Source organism: Mercenaria mercenaria, chromosome 7 (genome assembly GCF_021730395.1).
Source record: "Mercenaria mercenaria strain notata chromosome 7, MADL_Memer_1, whole genome shotgun sequence".
NCBI classification, from domain to species: domain Eukaryota; kingdom Metazoa; phylum Mollusca; class Bivalvia; order Venerida; family Veneridae; genus Mercenaria; species Mercenaria mercenaria.
Window position 1 is genome coordinate 21839161 of NC_069367.1, and position 16613 is coordinate 21855773.

A 16613-nucleotide genomic window follows, 5' to 3' on the forward strand; every position below is an offset into this window, starting at 1 on the left:
CTGTCATTATTCCATTAAACAATTTTCATTTCCATTACGCCTAATAAAAAGCTTTATTCTACATTATCTGGACAAATGACATTACACCATCACTGCCAATTTATCAAACATGCTGAACTACCTTAAAATGAACAGGGTTACCAGCATTTAACTAACTACATGTATATTTAATTAATAATATCACCTTAAACTGTGTAGTGAAGAAGATCGCATTTAAAGAAATTACCGATTGATATACAATTTATTGTGTTTCAAGAAGTATGAATTGACTTTTTGCAAATTACCGTAAGTTTTCCCCAGTAGAACTTTCAGTCAAGGACGCAAGAACTGTGTCATACAAGAAGGGTGCAGATGTTTTCACTTCCTCTAGCAGTTTTGAAAATGACATCTTACTGAAAGACTCTACACTTAGTGACCCTGCATTTGGTAACTGTCCGTTCTTAACCAGTTTCTTCATTCCTTTCCTTGTCTCTTTGCGCAGGATTGACCTCATTGCTTGCACAGCGGCTTTTGATTTCATGTAGAACTTGAAGCCTTGTTTGTATCTGTAACTAGCGAAGTATTTAGCTCCATTAGATTTCTTCCTTGATGTGGTGGCTGTCTGAAATTGCAAAAATTTTATCATTTCATTTTTTAACGGGCAGATGTTATTACTACCCTAGTGAGCTGAAGGAAAGTAATTGTGTGCAAAGAGGATTCAAGTTACAATTGAAAGTTACTATACATCTCGTGAAGGGGAGATCAACCTCTGAAGACTGTGATGGGGTTTTCGATTCCAAGTCGGGATTAACTAGCCATGCCATTTTCATCACATTCAAATTTTCATACTTTGTATATTAGGAAAAAATTTCAGATTTCCTTTCTCATAGTTACTTTCGTGAATGGAGTGGAAGACAAGTTGTTCATTATTTACTAGCAGTGAACACATACTATCATTCTACTAAAGATGTAGAAATATTTTGCAGACATACCTGGGATTTTCTTGGTATCTTTGAAGAACAGTGTGGCGACAGTTCAAGTTTCCTTTTTCTTGAAATATATGAAGACTCATCTGTACGTTTCATTAATTCTTCTTTCGCACGATGACCTTCTATAGCAGATTTTAACAACTTATCGCATTCTGTGCACACAAATCGGCTTTCTCTCTTTGGAAATTTTGGTGGTATGTCAATTTCTAGCACTCCTTTTATGTCTATTTCACTTCTTTTATCAGAAACTAAAAATGTCCTTTTGTATCCTTTTCCTGTTACTTCAAACTCCTTATTACAATTAACGCATCCCGATTTGACATCCATTATAAATGCAAAAGGACGCACACAGTTTCAATTTCAGCTTCTGTGTGTAGTTTATCTAATGACACTCATGTACAGCAGAAGGCCAGCGTCCGCCTTTGATCACATGTCATCGTGATTCCATTTCCAATCATTACACACTTGTATCAACCAGTTATCTAATTGTTTAGTTATAATGCGTCACACCACTTTCGGCTATTCAACAGGATGGATGCTAAAGCAATATTTGAGACATTAAAATCAAATTATAAATTTCATTTTGATCTTAACCTTGGATGAACAACTTACTATTACAGAATGCGCTTTATGTGTTTGTGGCATGTGCTTATAATATGTTGCAGTGTCTGCCATTCCAGGTATGAATATGAAGGATGAACTAGAAAATGCTTTTGTAAAAAAGCGCATGTCTCCCCCAATGCAAAGTCCTATAGGCAAAAATCAAAGAGACACTGATGGTTGGCTGCAATAGGGATCATCTACTTGGCATGTCCAGTCATCCCGCTAAATTTCAACACTCTCAACACTAGTGGTTCTCCAGTCACTGTTCAGGCTCCTGTGACCTTGACCTTTGATCAAGTGACCTCAAAATAAATAGGGGTCATTTACTCTGCATGTCCAATCATCCTATTAAGTTTCAACATTGTAGGTCAAGTGGTTCTCAAGTTATTTCCAAAAAATGATTTTACATGAACAGGCCACTGTGACCTTGACCTTTAATAGACTGACCCAAAAATCAATAGGGGTCATCTACTCTGCATGTTCAATCATCCTATGAAGTTTCAGCATTCTGGGTCAAGTGCTTCTCAAGTTATTGATCGGAACTGGTTATCAATGTTCAGGCCCCTGTGACTTTGACCTTTAACTGAGTGACCCCAAAAACAATAAGGGTCATTTACTTTGCATGAACAATCATCCTATGAAGTTTCAACATTCTGGGTCCAGAGGTTCTCAAGTTATTGATTGGAAATGGTTTTCCATGTTCAGGCCCCTGTGGCCTTGACCTTTAACAGAGTGACCCTAAAATCGTTAGGGTTCATCTACTCTGCATGACCAATCATCCTACGAAGTTTCATCATTCTGGGTCAAGTGGTTCTCAAGTTACTGACCGGAAATGGTTATCAATGTTCGGGCCCCTGTGACCTTGACCTTTCACAGAGTGACCCCAAAATCGTTAGGGGTCATCTACTCTTTATGACCAATCATCCTATTAAGTTTCAACATTCTGGGTCAAGTGGTTATCAAGTTACTGACTGGAAATGGTTTTCAATGTTCAGGCCCCTGTGACCTTGACCTTTAATGGATTGATCCCAAAATCGATAGGTGTCATCTACTTAGCATGTACAATCATCCAATGAAGTTTCAACAATCTTGGGTCAAGTGGTTCTCTAGTTATTGATCAGAAATGGTTTTCAATGTTCAGGCCCCTGTGACCTTGACCTTTGAGGGAGTGATCCCATAATCAATAAGGGTCATCTACTCTTTATGACCAATCATCCCATCAAGTTTCAACATTCTGGGTCAGGTGGTTCTCTAGTTATTGACTGGAAATGGTTTTTAATGTTCAGGCCCCTTTGACCTTGACCTTTGACGGAGTGACCCCAAAATCAATAGGAGTCATCTACTCTTCATGATCAATCATCCTATGAAGTTTCAACATTCTGGGTCAAGTGGTTCTTTAGTTATTGATCGGAAATGGTTTTCAATGTTCAGGCCCCTGTGACCTTGACCTTTGATGGAGTGACCCCAAAAACAATAGGGGTCGTCTACTCCAGCAGCCCTACAACCCTGTGAAGTTTGAAGGTTCTAGGTCAAATGGTTCTCCAGTTATTGCTCGGAAATGAAGTGTGACGTACGGACGGACAGGGCAAAAACAATATGTTTCCTGGGGGAGACATAATGAACTACTTACACTCCTTTAAGAAAAAATGTATAGAAAAAACATGTTTTAATGTTATTAAAACACGGAAAGAGGTTTTTCGTCCACGGAATAATTTCATGAGGGTGTAGCCTTAATGAATTATTCTGGCGATGTATAATCAATATTGAGTGTATCAATGTAGGTAAAACATGATTTTGCTATACATTACTTTGATTCTAATATGCCCTTTATCTAAAACAGTAAGACATATTTTCGTTATAAAACTGTTGTATATCAACTTTTGTTCAAGTCTTTTTTTCATAGACCTGTATTTGTTTGTCCATGTAGAAGGATTGTACTGTACAAATCTCAAATGTACGTAGCCCAAAAGATGTTCTGGAATCAATTTTCAGAACACATAACACCATAATGATAGCTCGTTCGAGAATAAGGTCGAAAGATATGAATACATTTTAAAGTCAAATAAATAAGATGTTAGTTTCAATTTTTCTACTGCAAGGCAGGTCAATTTCACCGACTGACATTTACCGTGCCTTTTCAGGTGTATTAAAACTTCTCTAAGCTCATAGATCAAATTCCTGTGCCACATGAGGAATAAATAAATGTTATTGTTTTAAGAAGTATAGTGATAAGAAATTACTAGATGCCCACGGGTAACATGATAAGCCTGACCTTTGACCCCTAACTGTGATCTTGACCATGGAGACAGAGTCCGTCTCATTGAGTTAAAACATTCATGCCAAATATAAACAAGATTGCTCCATGCATGTCAAAGTTATTGTCCGAACAAACAAATTCAGACAGACGCACATACACTGAACAGCCATTTGGACAACTATGTCTTCGCTTCCGCAAAATGGGCTTGACAAAAATCCCGCGATTGATTAGTGTACAGAAAATCGATTTTGCATACAGCAGTTCAAACTGTGAAAATACACTCCACCCATTTCATTGGTTATATTGTTTACACATTTCAATATGTATACAGAGGATGTCATGGTAGGTTTAACATGCAGGGTTTCCTCTGACCCTACTTTTTTGTGGGGCAACAAAATATTTAAGTCAGTGAGGCATTGGGGGAAGGGGGAGTATATTCTCTAACACACTGTGCATGTTGCAACAATTTGTCATTTTTATAGTTTATTTCATCAATTTATTTTTTTGAAAACTTTTATTTCTTTCTTATTAATATTTACCAAATTGAATATACACATTGTCAACACAAGTTTAAAACAAGATGGTAAGTCATAATAATTACTTAAATACCAGCAATTAGTTAGAAATCATTGAAAATTGAAAATCATTTGATATTTGGTACTGATCATATGATTCTGTTTCTGGCACTACTATCCGCTATAAATAGAAACTTATCATACTTATTAATATAGAAACATTGAACGATCTTAAATATTCATAATTCCTTCCTTTCCTGTTTTTGCATTCTATAAATGCAGAAGTAAAATCTAGGGTTCTAGCCAGCAATTTTGAAAGGCATGTTTCTATAAAAATTTGAGATGCCAGCAGCAGCAAAGGGGAGAATGCAGAAGGAGCCTACCCTCCTTGGGGCATAAAGTGGCCTCCCCTAGAATTATTTTGGTTTAAATTACTCTTTTGGCAGGTAGAAGTGATGCTCACAATGGAAATTTAATACAAAAAGATACAGTTTTTATTAAAATAATATAAAAATAAAATTGAGGGTACCGTATTTACACCACTGAAGAAATGGCCACCGAGGAGATCCCTACTTGTACTATTTCAAACACTGTTACCACCGCGAAGGTCCCTACTGTTTCCAACTATGATACCACCGAGAAAATAACTGAATCGTGAATTTTGAAGTCTGAAAGATAAAGTACTGCAAAAATTAAGTTTAGGTTGAAAATAAGTTACCATTCAAATTTATACACTAATAACCATCTTTCAATGAAAAGCTATTTTTCCCAAAGGAAGTGTCTAGCTGGCCAGTAACCGGACGCCTAGCATACCTTCTAGCCATATGGTTACCAGATGGCTAGCAAATCCTTAGAGGATTTTCTGGCTGTCCAGTAATCAACTTCTTAATGAATAAAATAATGATTTAATATAATTTTACCGGATACCTACTTAAAGGTCCAATACTAAGGAAAGTGAACATTTTAATTTCTTTTAAAAAGCACAGAAACTATTTCATTTTATTGGAAAATGAAAGTTGGTATGTAAAAATTCGAAATAAATCGCAGTATATGTACAATTATTTTTCTATGAAGTATGAAGAAAGTTAAAAAGACCTGGGGGGTCATTCTGTTGATTCATTGAAATTTCAACATAATACACATACATTTCTTTGAGTTCCAAAGACCTTCTGTAAATTTTGACCTGCCAATCTTCATTATTTAGTGTCTTGCAGAAGTCTATGCACTGGCTATGAAAAAAATTGCCAACTCACTTTCCCTTAGTAATGGACCTTTAAGATATCAATACTTATCTGCAAACCAAATTTTGCGTGAACAAATACTAAAGTAAATTTTTAATCATCTTCAATAGATTACTGCATTTTCAGCCGATAAAACCAATTATCCGCATGACGGGTGTTTCGGTAGCATTTCTATTTTTTGCATAAGATATATCATAGTCATATAAGAGCTCGTAGAACACGAAATGCACTCCTTGATGCATTCAGTAATTGCACAAAGAATAGAAATTATTTGCATACTGTAAACAAAGATTCTACTCTGTTCTGGTTCAATGTGACCTTGACCTACTGACCTTAAAATCAGCAGGGGTCATCTGCTGGTCATGATCAACCTCCCTATTAAGTTTTGTGATCCTAGGCCCAAGCGTTCTCAAGTTATCGTTCGGAAAGGGTTTAACTGTTCTGGGTGAATGTGACCTAAACCTTTGGCCTACTGACCTCAAAATCAATGTAGGTCATCTGCTGGTCATGATTAATCTCTCTATGAACTTTCATGATCCTTGGCCCAAGCAATGCTATTCCTAAGTTATCATCCAGAAACCATTTAACTTTTCCTGGCCAATGTGACCTTGAACTTTGACCTCAAAATCAATAGGGGTCTGCTGGTCATGACCAACCTCCCTATCAATTTTCCTGATCCTAGGCCCAAGCGTTCTTGAGTTAACGTCTGGAAACCATTTTACTGTTTCTGGTCACTGTGACCTTGACCTTTGACCTACTGATCTAAAAATCAATGGGTCATCTGCTAATGATGACCAACCTCAATGAACTTTCACGATCCTAGGCCCAAGCATTCTAGAGTTACCATCCGCAAACTGTTTAACTGTTCTAGGTCACTGTGACCTTAATCTTTGACCTACTGACCTCAAAATTAATATAGGGTCATCTGCTGGTCATGACCAACCTCCCTATCAACTTTCACAATCCTATGCCCAAGCATTCTTGAGTTATCATCCGGAAATCGTTTAACTGTTCTGGATCACTGTGACCTTGATCGTTGACATCCTGATCTCAAAATCAATAGGGGTCATCTGCTAGTGATGACCAACCTCCCTAGCAACTTTCAATTATGATCCTAGGCCCAAGTGTTCTTGAGTTATCATTCTGAAATGGATTGGTCTACATACCGACCGACATCTGCAAAATGATACACCCCTCCTTTGAAGGGGGGCATAAAAAAAGCTATTAGCATCTTGTTCATTGATTAAGATATTTAAATCGATAAACATTAATTAGAAATCAGATATAACAAGAGCTGTCACTAATGGTGACAAATGTCCCCGCAGTGTCTTGACCTTTGACCTGGTGACCCCAAAGTCAATAGGGGTCGTGTACTCAATAAGTACTATCAGCATGTGAAGTTTGAAGGTCCTGGGTGCAGTGGTTCGCGAGTAAAGTGCCTTCATGCAAAAAGTTAACGTTGTGACGAACGAACGAACGGACAGTTGAAAACTAATATGCCTCCCTTCCAGGGCATAAAACAGATCTGCAACAAATGATATTACATACCATTTTTCTATCAGTTAAATTAATTAAATCATTCATCAATTGCAAATAAATCAAAAGAATGCATAGGAAACTTATAATTGCATAAATAATTATTTAGTTATCATACCTTAATTCTGTGTTTCTTACTTTTCAGTTTATGTCTTTTAATTCAACACGTGCATAAGTTATTCGACATACCAATTACAGGCATCACAATGTATACAGTAGTTTAGTCGTATGAATAACAAAAATAATCTACATGACTTTCCAGGCATGATCGTCGTGCGAATAATGAAAATATTGGCACAACCGTCGTGCAACAAATTAATCAGCACGATGGTCGTGCGGATAAGGAAAATTATCGGCACAACCCTCGTGCAGATTGCCTCGGACGATAAAAAGCCTTGCAGGCATATGGTAAACCTCAGTCTGCCTTGCAGTTGAAAACTTAAAATACAATGACTTAATAAATACCCTCCTTTCTTTGCTCAAGGCCCCCACCCCGTACTGCTTCCACACAAGATATTTTCTGAAATAGCTCAATCAACGTCTTAAAGACAAACTTTCGTTGAACTAATCTGACACAAACAGTTTGTTTTATAAGGTGGCAGGTCAAACAACAGTGGCTGCAAATGTAAACAAGAGCTGTCGGAGGACAGCAACGCTCGACTATTCAACAGCCTTGTCATTTGAATGAATACAAAAGTTGAAAAAGGGGCATAATTTTGTAAAATGCAAAGTAGAGGTATTGAACCTCTGTACTGCATGTCATATCATGACAGTGAACAAGTGTGTGAAGTTTCAATCCTTTCCAATTTGTGGATACTGAGATACCAGCTTACATACAAAAACTTAACAAAAAACTGCTAAGTCAAAGGGGCATAATTTTGTAAAAATGCCAAGTAGAGTTATGGGACCTTCACAGTGCATGTTAGATCATGACAGTGAACAAGTGTGTGAAGTTTCAATCCATTCCAATTAGTGGATACTGAGATATCAGATTACATACAAAAATTTAACCAAAAACTGCTAAGTCGAAAAAGGGGCATAATTTTGAAAAAAAAAGAGAGTAGAGTTATGGGACTTGCTTAGTGCATCTCAGATCATGATAGTGAACAAGTATGTGAAGTTTCAATCCATTCCCATTAGTAAGTACTGAGATACCAGCTTACATACAAAACCTTAACCAAAAATTTCTAAGTCGAAAAAGGGGCATAATTTTGTAAAAAAGCAAAATAGAGTTATGGAACCTGTGCAATGTAGATCAGTTCATCACAGTGAATAAGTGTGTGAAGTTTCAATCCATTCCCACAAGTGGTTACTGAGTTACCAGCTTACATACAAAACCTTAACCAAAAATTTCTAAGTCGAAAAAGGGGCATAATTTTGTAAAAAAGCAAAATAGAGTTATGGAACCTGTGCAATGTAAGTCAGTTTGTCACAGTGAATAAGTGTGTGAAGTTTCAATCCATTCCCATAAGTGGTTACTGAGATACCAGCTTACATACAAAACCTTAACCAAAATCGGGACGCGGACGCAGACGCCGACGCCGACGCATGGGCGAATGCAATAGCTCACTATTCTATGAATAGTCGAGCTAAAAATTAAGGCCTATGCTATTTTGACGATGTAAAATTGCTATGTAAAACTTAATATCGTCAAAACAATATGAGAAATGTATTGGAATCAAAAAGAAACTAGAGCTGCTTTTGAGAAAAGCACATGTCTCCCACAACTGCCTAATCATCTGAATAGTTATGTATCTGAGTCAACCATGCACCTGTGACCAAAACATGTATCACTGGCATCTGTGTACAGAGTGATTTTCGGTAATTCAAGGGCCATAATTCTGAAGTGCTTGGGCCGATTTGGCTAGTTATCAAACTTGGATGAGGGCTTATTGGCAAACACATCTTGTTCAAGTTTGATGAAGATAAGATAGAAATGTTCAACTAAGTGCGGAAAGTGTGTACAGAGCGATTTTCGGTAATTCAAGGACTATAATTCAAGTGCCTTGGCCAGTTTGGCTAGTTATCGAACTTGGCCGAGGACTTATTGGCAAACACATTTTATTCAAGTCTGGAGAAGATTGAACGAGGAATGTTCGATTTAGAGTTCGGACAAGTGTGTATAGAGCCCTTTCTCTGTAAATTCAAGAGCCATAATTGTAAAGTGCAACCTATCGAACTTGGCCAAGAGTCTGGACTTATTGGCAAACACATTTTATTCAGGTTTGGTGAAGATCGATGAGATCTGTTCAACTTAAAGCGCGGACAAGATTTGTGACAGACAGACAAGACACACGGACAGCAGTATCAATATATCTCCCACACAACTATGTGGTGGGAGACATAACTAAAATTACATGTATTGAAAAGATGTCTCTCTTAGTCTAAGTAAATTATGAAGTATCAATGACACTCACAAAGCGTGTTAATTAAAGTTTACAGTTCAGAACTTCATGGTTTAAATGCATTGTCACACTGGAGTAACTTGACCTCTAGACCTGGAGTCTAGAGGACCGGTAATCAATATAACGGTATTTAAACAAGAGCACCGCCTTGCGGGTGCTGACGCTCATCTGATTTTTTTGTATAATAGAAATATTGTCCTACCCATGATTTTCTAAGTCTAAAAAGGGCCATCATTCTTGCAAAAAGCAGGATAGAGTTATGTTTCTTGATGTACAGTGTCCACTTATGATGGTGAAAAACTGTTGCAAGTTTTAAAGCAATAGAGATAGTTTATGAGAAAAGTTGCCTTAAACATAATACTCAACCAAGAAAATGATTTTCTAAGTCCAAAAGGGGCAATAGTTATTGCAAAAAGCAGGATGGAGTTATGTTGCTTGCTGTACAGTGTCAGCTTATGATGGTGAACAAGTGTTGCAAGTTTCAAAGCAATAGCTTTGATAGTTTAAGAGAAAAAGTTGACCTAAACATAAAACTTAACCAAGAAATCTGATATTTTCTAAGTCCAAAAGGGGCCATAAATCTTGCAAAAAGCAGGATGGAGTTATGTTTCTTGCTGTACAGGGTCAGCTTATGATGGTGAACAAGTGTTGCAAGTTTTAAAGCAATAGCTTTGATAGTTTAGGATAAAAGCTGACCTAAACATAAAACTTAACCAAGAAAACTGATTTTCTAAGTCCAAAAGGGGCAATAATTCTTGCAAAAAGCAAGATGGAGTTATGTTTCTTGATGTACAGGGTCTGCTTATGATGGTGAACAAGTATTCCTAGTTTCAAAGCAATAGCTTTGATAGTTTAGGAGAAAAGTTGACCTAAACATAAAACTTAACCAAGAAATCTGATATTTTCTAAGTACAAAAGGGGCTATAAATCTTGCAAAAAGCAAGATGGAGTTATGTTTCTTGCTATACAGGGTCAGCTTATGATGGTGAACAAGTATTCCAAGTTTCAAAGCAATAGCTTTGATAGTTTAGGAGAAAAGCTGACCTAAACATAAAACTTAACCAGGCAACGCCGACGCAGACGCCGACGCCGACAACCGCTCAAGTGATGACAATAACTCATCATTTTTTTTCAAAAAATCAGATGAGCTAAAAAGAGGAAACTATAATTTCTTTCTAAACAGTTTGCTCTTGTTTTCGTTGTTTAGATAAATGTTAAAGACAGGAAACAGAATTATTTTTTTTTATGATAATTTACATGATTTAAACCCAAGAAATTTGGTAAATTATTGATACTGGTACTGATGATAAACCCGAACAGAAAATGAGGTTTTTTACCTGTAACTTTTTTATTTCTGCAAATTGAAATCAATGGTCGGTATCAAAATAAAGCTTAACCTTTGCTGAAAACTTTACATAATTCAAATTTATATTTAGTAAGCAAACTCACACGAAGTGAGGGCCTGAAAGGGGTATGTAAAAAGGGGACTTTATGAACGTTGACTGATGATAAATTCGAACCCTTTGTCATTTACAAAATTTTCTTGGTATTATTATATTGAAACTTTCCCCAAAAAGCTGCAACAGTCATTCCTGATCAAGTAATGAAAAATTAACAAATGTCAGGCCTTCATGTTTCGACAGTGAGCATGCGCAAAAAAACACCCTCTTCCCCAGTAATTGTGGATAAATATTTTTTATACAAATTTATGTAAGTCATTTATTTATACAGAATATTTACCAATTTTGTTTTTGTTTACACCAGTTGGTGTTGTAAGTGGAAACTATTAGATGGTGTGTTCAATTTTATAAATAACCAATTGCAATCGAATATTTCCAAGGTGTTCGACTTTATCATCTGTCCGGGTTTATCATCAGTACCAGTAGTATAAATTAGCACTTTGTACACCGTAATCAGAAGCTTTTATCAATATTGTGATTTTCTCGAGACTGAAGAATTAAAATGTTTTCTTTTGTAATTTTAACAAGGATTGTGCTTATAAATTGTTTAATTTGTTATACTTCAAGAGTAGATAACAATAAGTACTAGAAATCTGTCTTACAGACTGCTGAAATGTCATATTCAACATGCCGCCAACCTGAGTGAGAGCTATTTATAAATAAAATATATTTGCAAAAAAAAAAAAAATATCGCTCACCTGTTATCATTGCACTTCTTGTACCTTAGTATAATAACTTTGTTTTGACAATCATTTTTTGCTGGTTTAAAGAATGGCTAGAGCCCTTGTTCACCTTTAACTTTCTTAAAAAGAGACATTTTTGTTGTTTACTCTGCACTGGAAGTGATATTTTATATCGACGCTGCTTTAAAATACATTACCGTAACATCAATATTAATTCTCTACTATTTGATTTTTGCACGCTTTAAGTGTATATTAAATTATTAAAATAGTTTTACCTAGGATTATAGAGAACCATTCAATGTGTGCGTTCAGAATTAATACTGAACGTGCTCTGTTACGTAAAACATCCAGACAATTCAGATTTTGTTTACGCTCGTAAAATGTCATTGTGTGTGTTTCTATAATTTCATATACGTTGTAACACGCTTAAAAATTATCAGACGTGTATATGCATTTTTTGAAAGCGTAATTTACGCTAATACGCATCTTATCTGGAGCCCTGAAGTGAACAAAAGAAGGATCTGCCAAATAAACACAAGAGTACTGCAATGCAACGCAAATGCAGAGCAACATACACACAAAACAAAGTCATATGACCTTTGACCCCTAAGTGTGACCTTGACCTTGAAGTGAGCCATCCGAAACATGCGCTCTGCACATCGTTTCGAGGAGGTGAATATTTGTGTCAGGTTTCTCTGAAATCCTTCAAGGGGTTTAAGAGTTACAGAGCGGAAGGGAAATTGCTAACCAACAGACAGACGGACACAGAGGCGATAACATAATACGTCCCTTCAGGCGTATAAAAAGGAATCAAAATCGTATGGTGATACAAGTTGTGTGCAAGTCTGGTTAAAATCAAATCACAAATGAAGCTGCTTTTGTGCAGACAAGGTCAAAATAGCTAATTTTGGCCCTTTCAGGGACCATAACTCTGGAACCCATTATGGGATCTGGCCGGTTCAAGAAAGGAACCAAGATCTTATGGTGATACAAGTTGTGTGCAAGTTTGGTTAAATTAAAATCATAAATGAAGCTGCTATTGTGCAGACAAGGTCAAAATAGCTAATTTTGGTCCTTTCAGGGGACCCATTATGAGACCTGGAACCGAGATCTTATAGTGATACAAGTTGTGTGCAAGTCTGATTAAATTCAAATCATAAATGAAGCTGCAATTGTGCAGACAAGGTCAAAATAGCTAATTCTGGCCCTTTCAGTGGCCATCCCTCTGGAACCCATAACGGCATCTGGCCAGTTCAAGAAAGGAACCAAGATCTTTTGGTGATACAATTTGTGTGCAAGTTTGGTTAAAATAAAATCATAAATGAAACCACTATCTTGCAGACAAGAAATTGTTGACACGCACACACGCAAATTCTGGCCCTTTAAGGGGCAATAACTCTAGAACACACGATGGGATCTGGCCAGTTTTCAGAAGGAACCAAGATATCATGCCAATACAAGTTTTGTACAAGTTTTATCAAAATTGCTTGCAAAATGTGGTCTCTATCGTGTTCACAAGAAATTGTGGACGGACGGACGATGGACAAAGGGCGATCACAAAAGGTCACCCTGTCACTACAGGTGAGCTAAAAACACGTAATAAAACAGAATTTTCTTTCACGAGCACAACCCATATATGTCTTAAATACTTAAGAAAACAGTAAGTTTATTATCATAATTCATCACTCCCGAAAAAACAAGAATTTGATAAAAAAAAAAACTTGGAGCCAATTACGGCATACAAAATGGTATCTATTATTAACCGAATTTGTGTTGTATTTTTCCTCAGACAGTAAGACCAATGGATTAAAGAATACTTCTGTTTCCTGTCTATATCCAATACATACTGTCCAACAATCAATTCCGATTATAACTGGGAGGCATTTGTTTGGGAAAGACTGTTAAAAGCTCCTTAGGTGCAAAGTTAAAAGGAACTACAGTTACTATGATTTATTATAAGGCAGTGGCTAGAGAACCGGAATCGGTTCCCTTGACTGCAAACTTATTCATCCGGAACCGGTTCTCTAAGCAAAATACCATGTATAGGCTAGGGAATCGGAATTTTATTTCTATGCATGATGCTGCCGAAATCCCATTTGTTTCTTGGTAAGTGTCATGCATATTTATACTGTCTCCAAAAGTGTACTCGTCGCATATATACCGTGTCTGCCGTATTGGAATGATATAAACTAGTACGAATAAATGCTTGAAATACACTTCGCAGCTTTTAAATGTTATTAAACTTTGCTTTAAACTTTTACTATATTTAAATATAAAATAATATTGGTTTGTACTTGCGCCATTACATGTTTATATCTATGAACAAATTAATTTAATTGCCCTTAAAACTTCATACAGATTCTTTAAATACTGGTTTGTAACACCTCGGCATTTCACGTTCAAAGATATGTAATCAATACTAATTAACAGAATTACTTAATTTGTTTTAATCGTTTCTTTTATTGTCTTACACCTTTTAAGTTTAAATTTCAAGTTTATTTCGGCTTTCGCATTCATTCATACTAGTTTATTTTATCATTCCAATATGGCGGACAGTATGTGGCGAGTACACTTCTGGAGACACAGTAAACATAAATAAATAACAGGGCATAGCTTGCTGAAATAGTAAAATTAATTAATTAAGATAAGAACATGCACATGATACTTACGAAAAGAAACAAAGTGAATTTCGCCAGTTTATGCATAGAAATAAAATTCCGGTTCCCTAGCCTATGCACGGTACTTTGGCTAGAGAACCGGTTCCGGACGAATAAGTTCGCTGTCTATGGAACCGATTCCGGTTCTCTAGCCACTGCCTTATTATTATGCACCTGTCAATATTTTGCCCGCCCGGGGGAGCGGCGGGCATACACGGGACTTTAGACAGAAGACCATTCCTGACAGGCGGGAATTTGACAAACATTTGATGTACCAACCAGGCTCTAGGGTGGGATTTAGACAAAAAAGGTTGTCCCTAGGGTGGGGATTTAGACAACAAAATTTTTGAAATGTCAAATTCCCCCAGGTCGGCCCGCCGCCCCCCTGGGTGGGCAAAATATTGACAGGTGCATTAGCATATATAATAGAATGTTACAGTGCCAGCCTCTCAGCACGGACATCAAACTGGGGCTGGACTGTACCTGTAGGGAAGACCATTCCAACCTCCAGAAACATATTGTTGATTTTTGTTCTTGGAAAAATGGAGTCAGAATTGTATTGCATATGAGATTTTAGGATCAAGTAATTCATATGCTATATATACCGTATAGTCCTTAAATTAACAAGTAAAAAGCAACCACTCAACGACAGTAAGCTTCTTAGCTTGTCCAACACAAAATTATGTCGCGAAAAAATGTGCCAATGACTGAGTAAATTCAAACTGACTATAGTCAATTAGTTCGTACAGATAAAGTTTGCTTAAAAAAAGTTACTTCATCAATGGGCCAACAGTCAAACAAGCTTTTAAGTTTTCTACCTAAACGTCCGCGCCTAATTCAGCTTCGTTATCACTTCCGCTCGTACCAAATTATTCGTCCCGGAAATTAGTTACTAAGAAATACAACACTAAGAGTAGCCTGGATTCTCATGATTAATATATATCGATATGACTTTTGTGTACAAATTTGAGATTCATCCACACATTAATACAATAATTAGTACATTTGTAGATTTATGATAAATACATGTATGTGTATAAAATTTATGTGCCAGATGCAATGTGATGGTTGAACAACTTCAGTAAATCCTAACTCTGATTCAACATTGTAATAGGTGAGTTTAAGTTTTTAAACATACAATGATGCATAATTCAAATGCCGATTATTTCTTGTGATAGTTTTTTTTTACTTTAATTTGGTATTTGTAGTTTTTTAATTCCTAATTACATTCATACAGTAGTTATAAACACTATACATAAATATCATCATTTCCTGAACCACTAAGCATAACACCATAATTATGTGCGGGTTTATATTTTTCAATCCACTGAAATATTTTTGACTGCAGAAAAATCATCCATCATATTTTATTTTAGGGCACAGTAAAAATCCACGGGAAATTCCCACTCTTGTTTGACCGTTATCATAAACGTATTATTGAAAACAACATTTACCTTACCACTCGTTACATTTCATTGAAAATTGTGGTGAAATGAAGAGATACAAATGTTTTACCTTGTATGTATATATGGAGGCGTTGAACAGTCTGTATGTTGGAACACTGTAATGTACAATCTTCGTATATCAGAGGTTCATTATGTTGTAGCTATTAAGCATAATTTATGTTCAGCATACATTTTCCGCATTTTTCTAAATTCCTGGCAATGGCCGAGTACGGTGTACACTTGACGTAATCCTTTTCGATAATACCACTTACAACGATAATATTAAATATATGTATATTATAATATATTCTACATTTTGATATAAAATAAAACGTTCATGGTTATTTCCGTTTCAATAATTGATTGGAAGAATGAAATGACAAGAGCTGTACATGTATATACAAGTTGTTCATGTTCATAATACTTGTGTAGTTAAAGTGAAGGTTCAGGCAAATATTTAATCACTAGACTGTCTAAATAATTCTGAATATTTACTTTTTCCACATCTTTGTAGCAGCCCTCACTTGTCAGTTCTAGTGCTTCCTGCACATAGGCCTTTGCAAGAACAGGATTACTTTTTTCATGCAACCTTCCAATCGCTAGCTTATAAAACATTTTTCTCCGAGCTTCATTCGGCTCTTTAAATCTATTCAAAATTGCCCTTGCTCTTTCTATATACGCTGGAAAGATATTTTCGATGTCACACACTTCTAAGTATAAGTTAATGCCAAGTAAGGAGTGAGACATTTCAAGAGTTGAAATCGTACTCCAGATACGCCTTTCCTCATCACTGAAGTCCAGTGCACTTTGCATACCCTTCTCAAAATCGAAGTACGCTCTGTC

General features: G+C 36.2%; 1 protein-coding gene across 9 annotated transcripts in view; it reads right to left on the reverse strand.

The window, feature by feature from the left end:
- LOC123554765 (uncharacterized) overlaps positions 1-16355 on the reverse strand; it is a 39815-nt gene extending 23460 nt beyond the window's left edge. For 2 of the 9 annotated variants that reach the window (XM_053547771.1, XM_053547763.1), the window contains exons 1-4: positions 15841-15985; positions 4873-5011; positions 972-1506; positions 285-601 (exon numbers count right to left, since the gene is read on the reverse strand). In XM_053547771.1, coding sequence (XP_053403746.1) covers positions 285-601; positions 972-1295 — 641 coding nt within the window. In that variant the 5' untranslated portion in view covers positions 1296-1506; positions 4873-5011; positions 15841-15985. The other 7 variants (XM_053547764.1, XM_053547765.1, XM_053547766.1 and 4 more) reach the window with 7 other exon arrangements.
- Between the last annotated feature and the right edge of the window lie 258 nt (positions 16356-16613).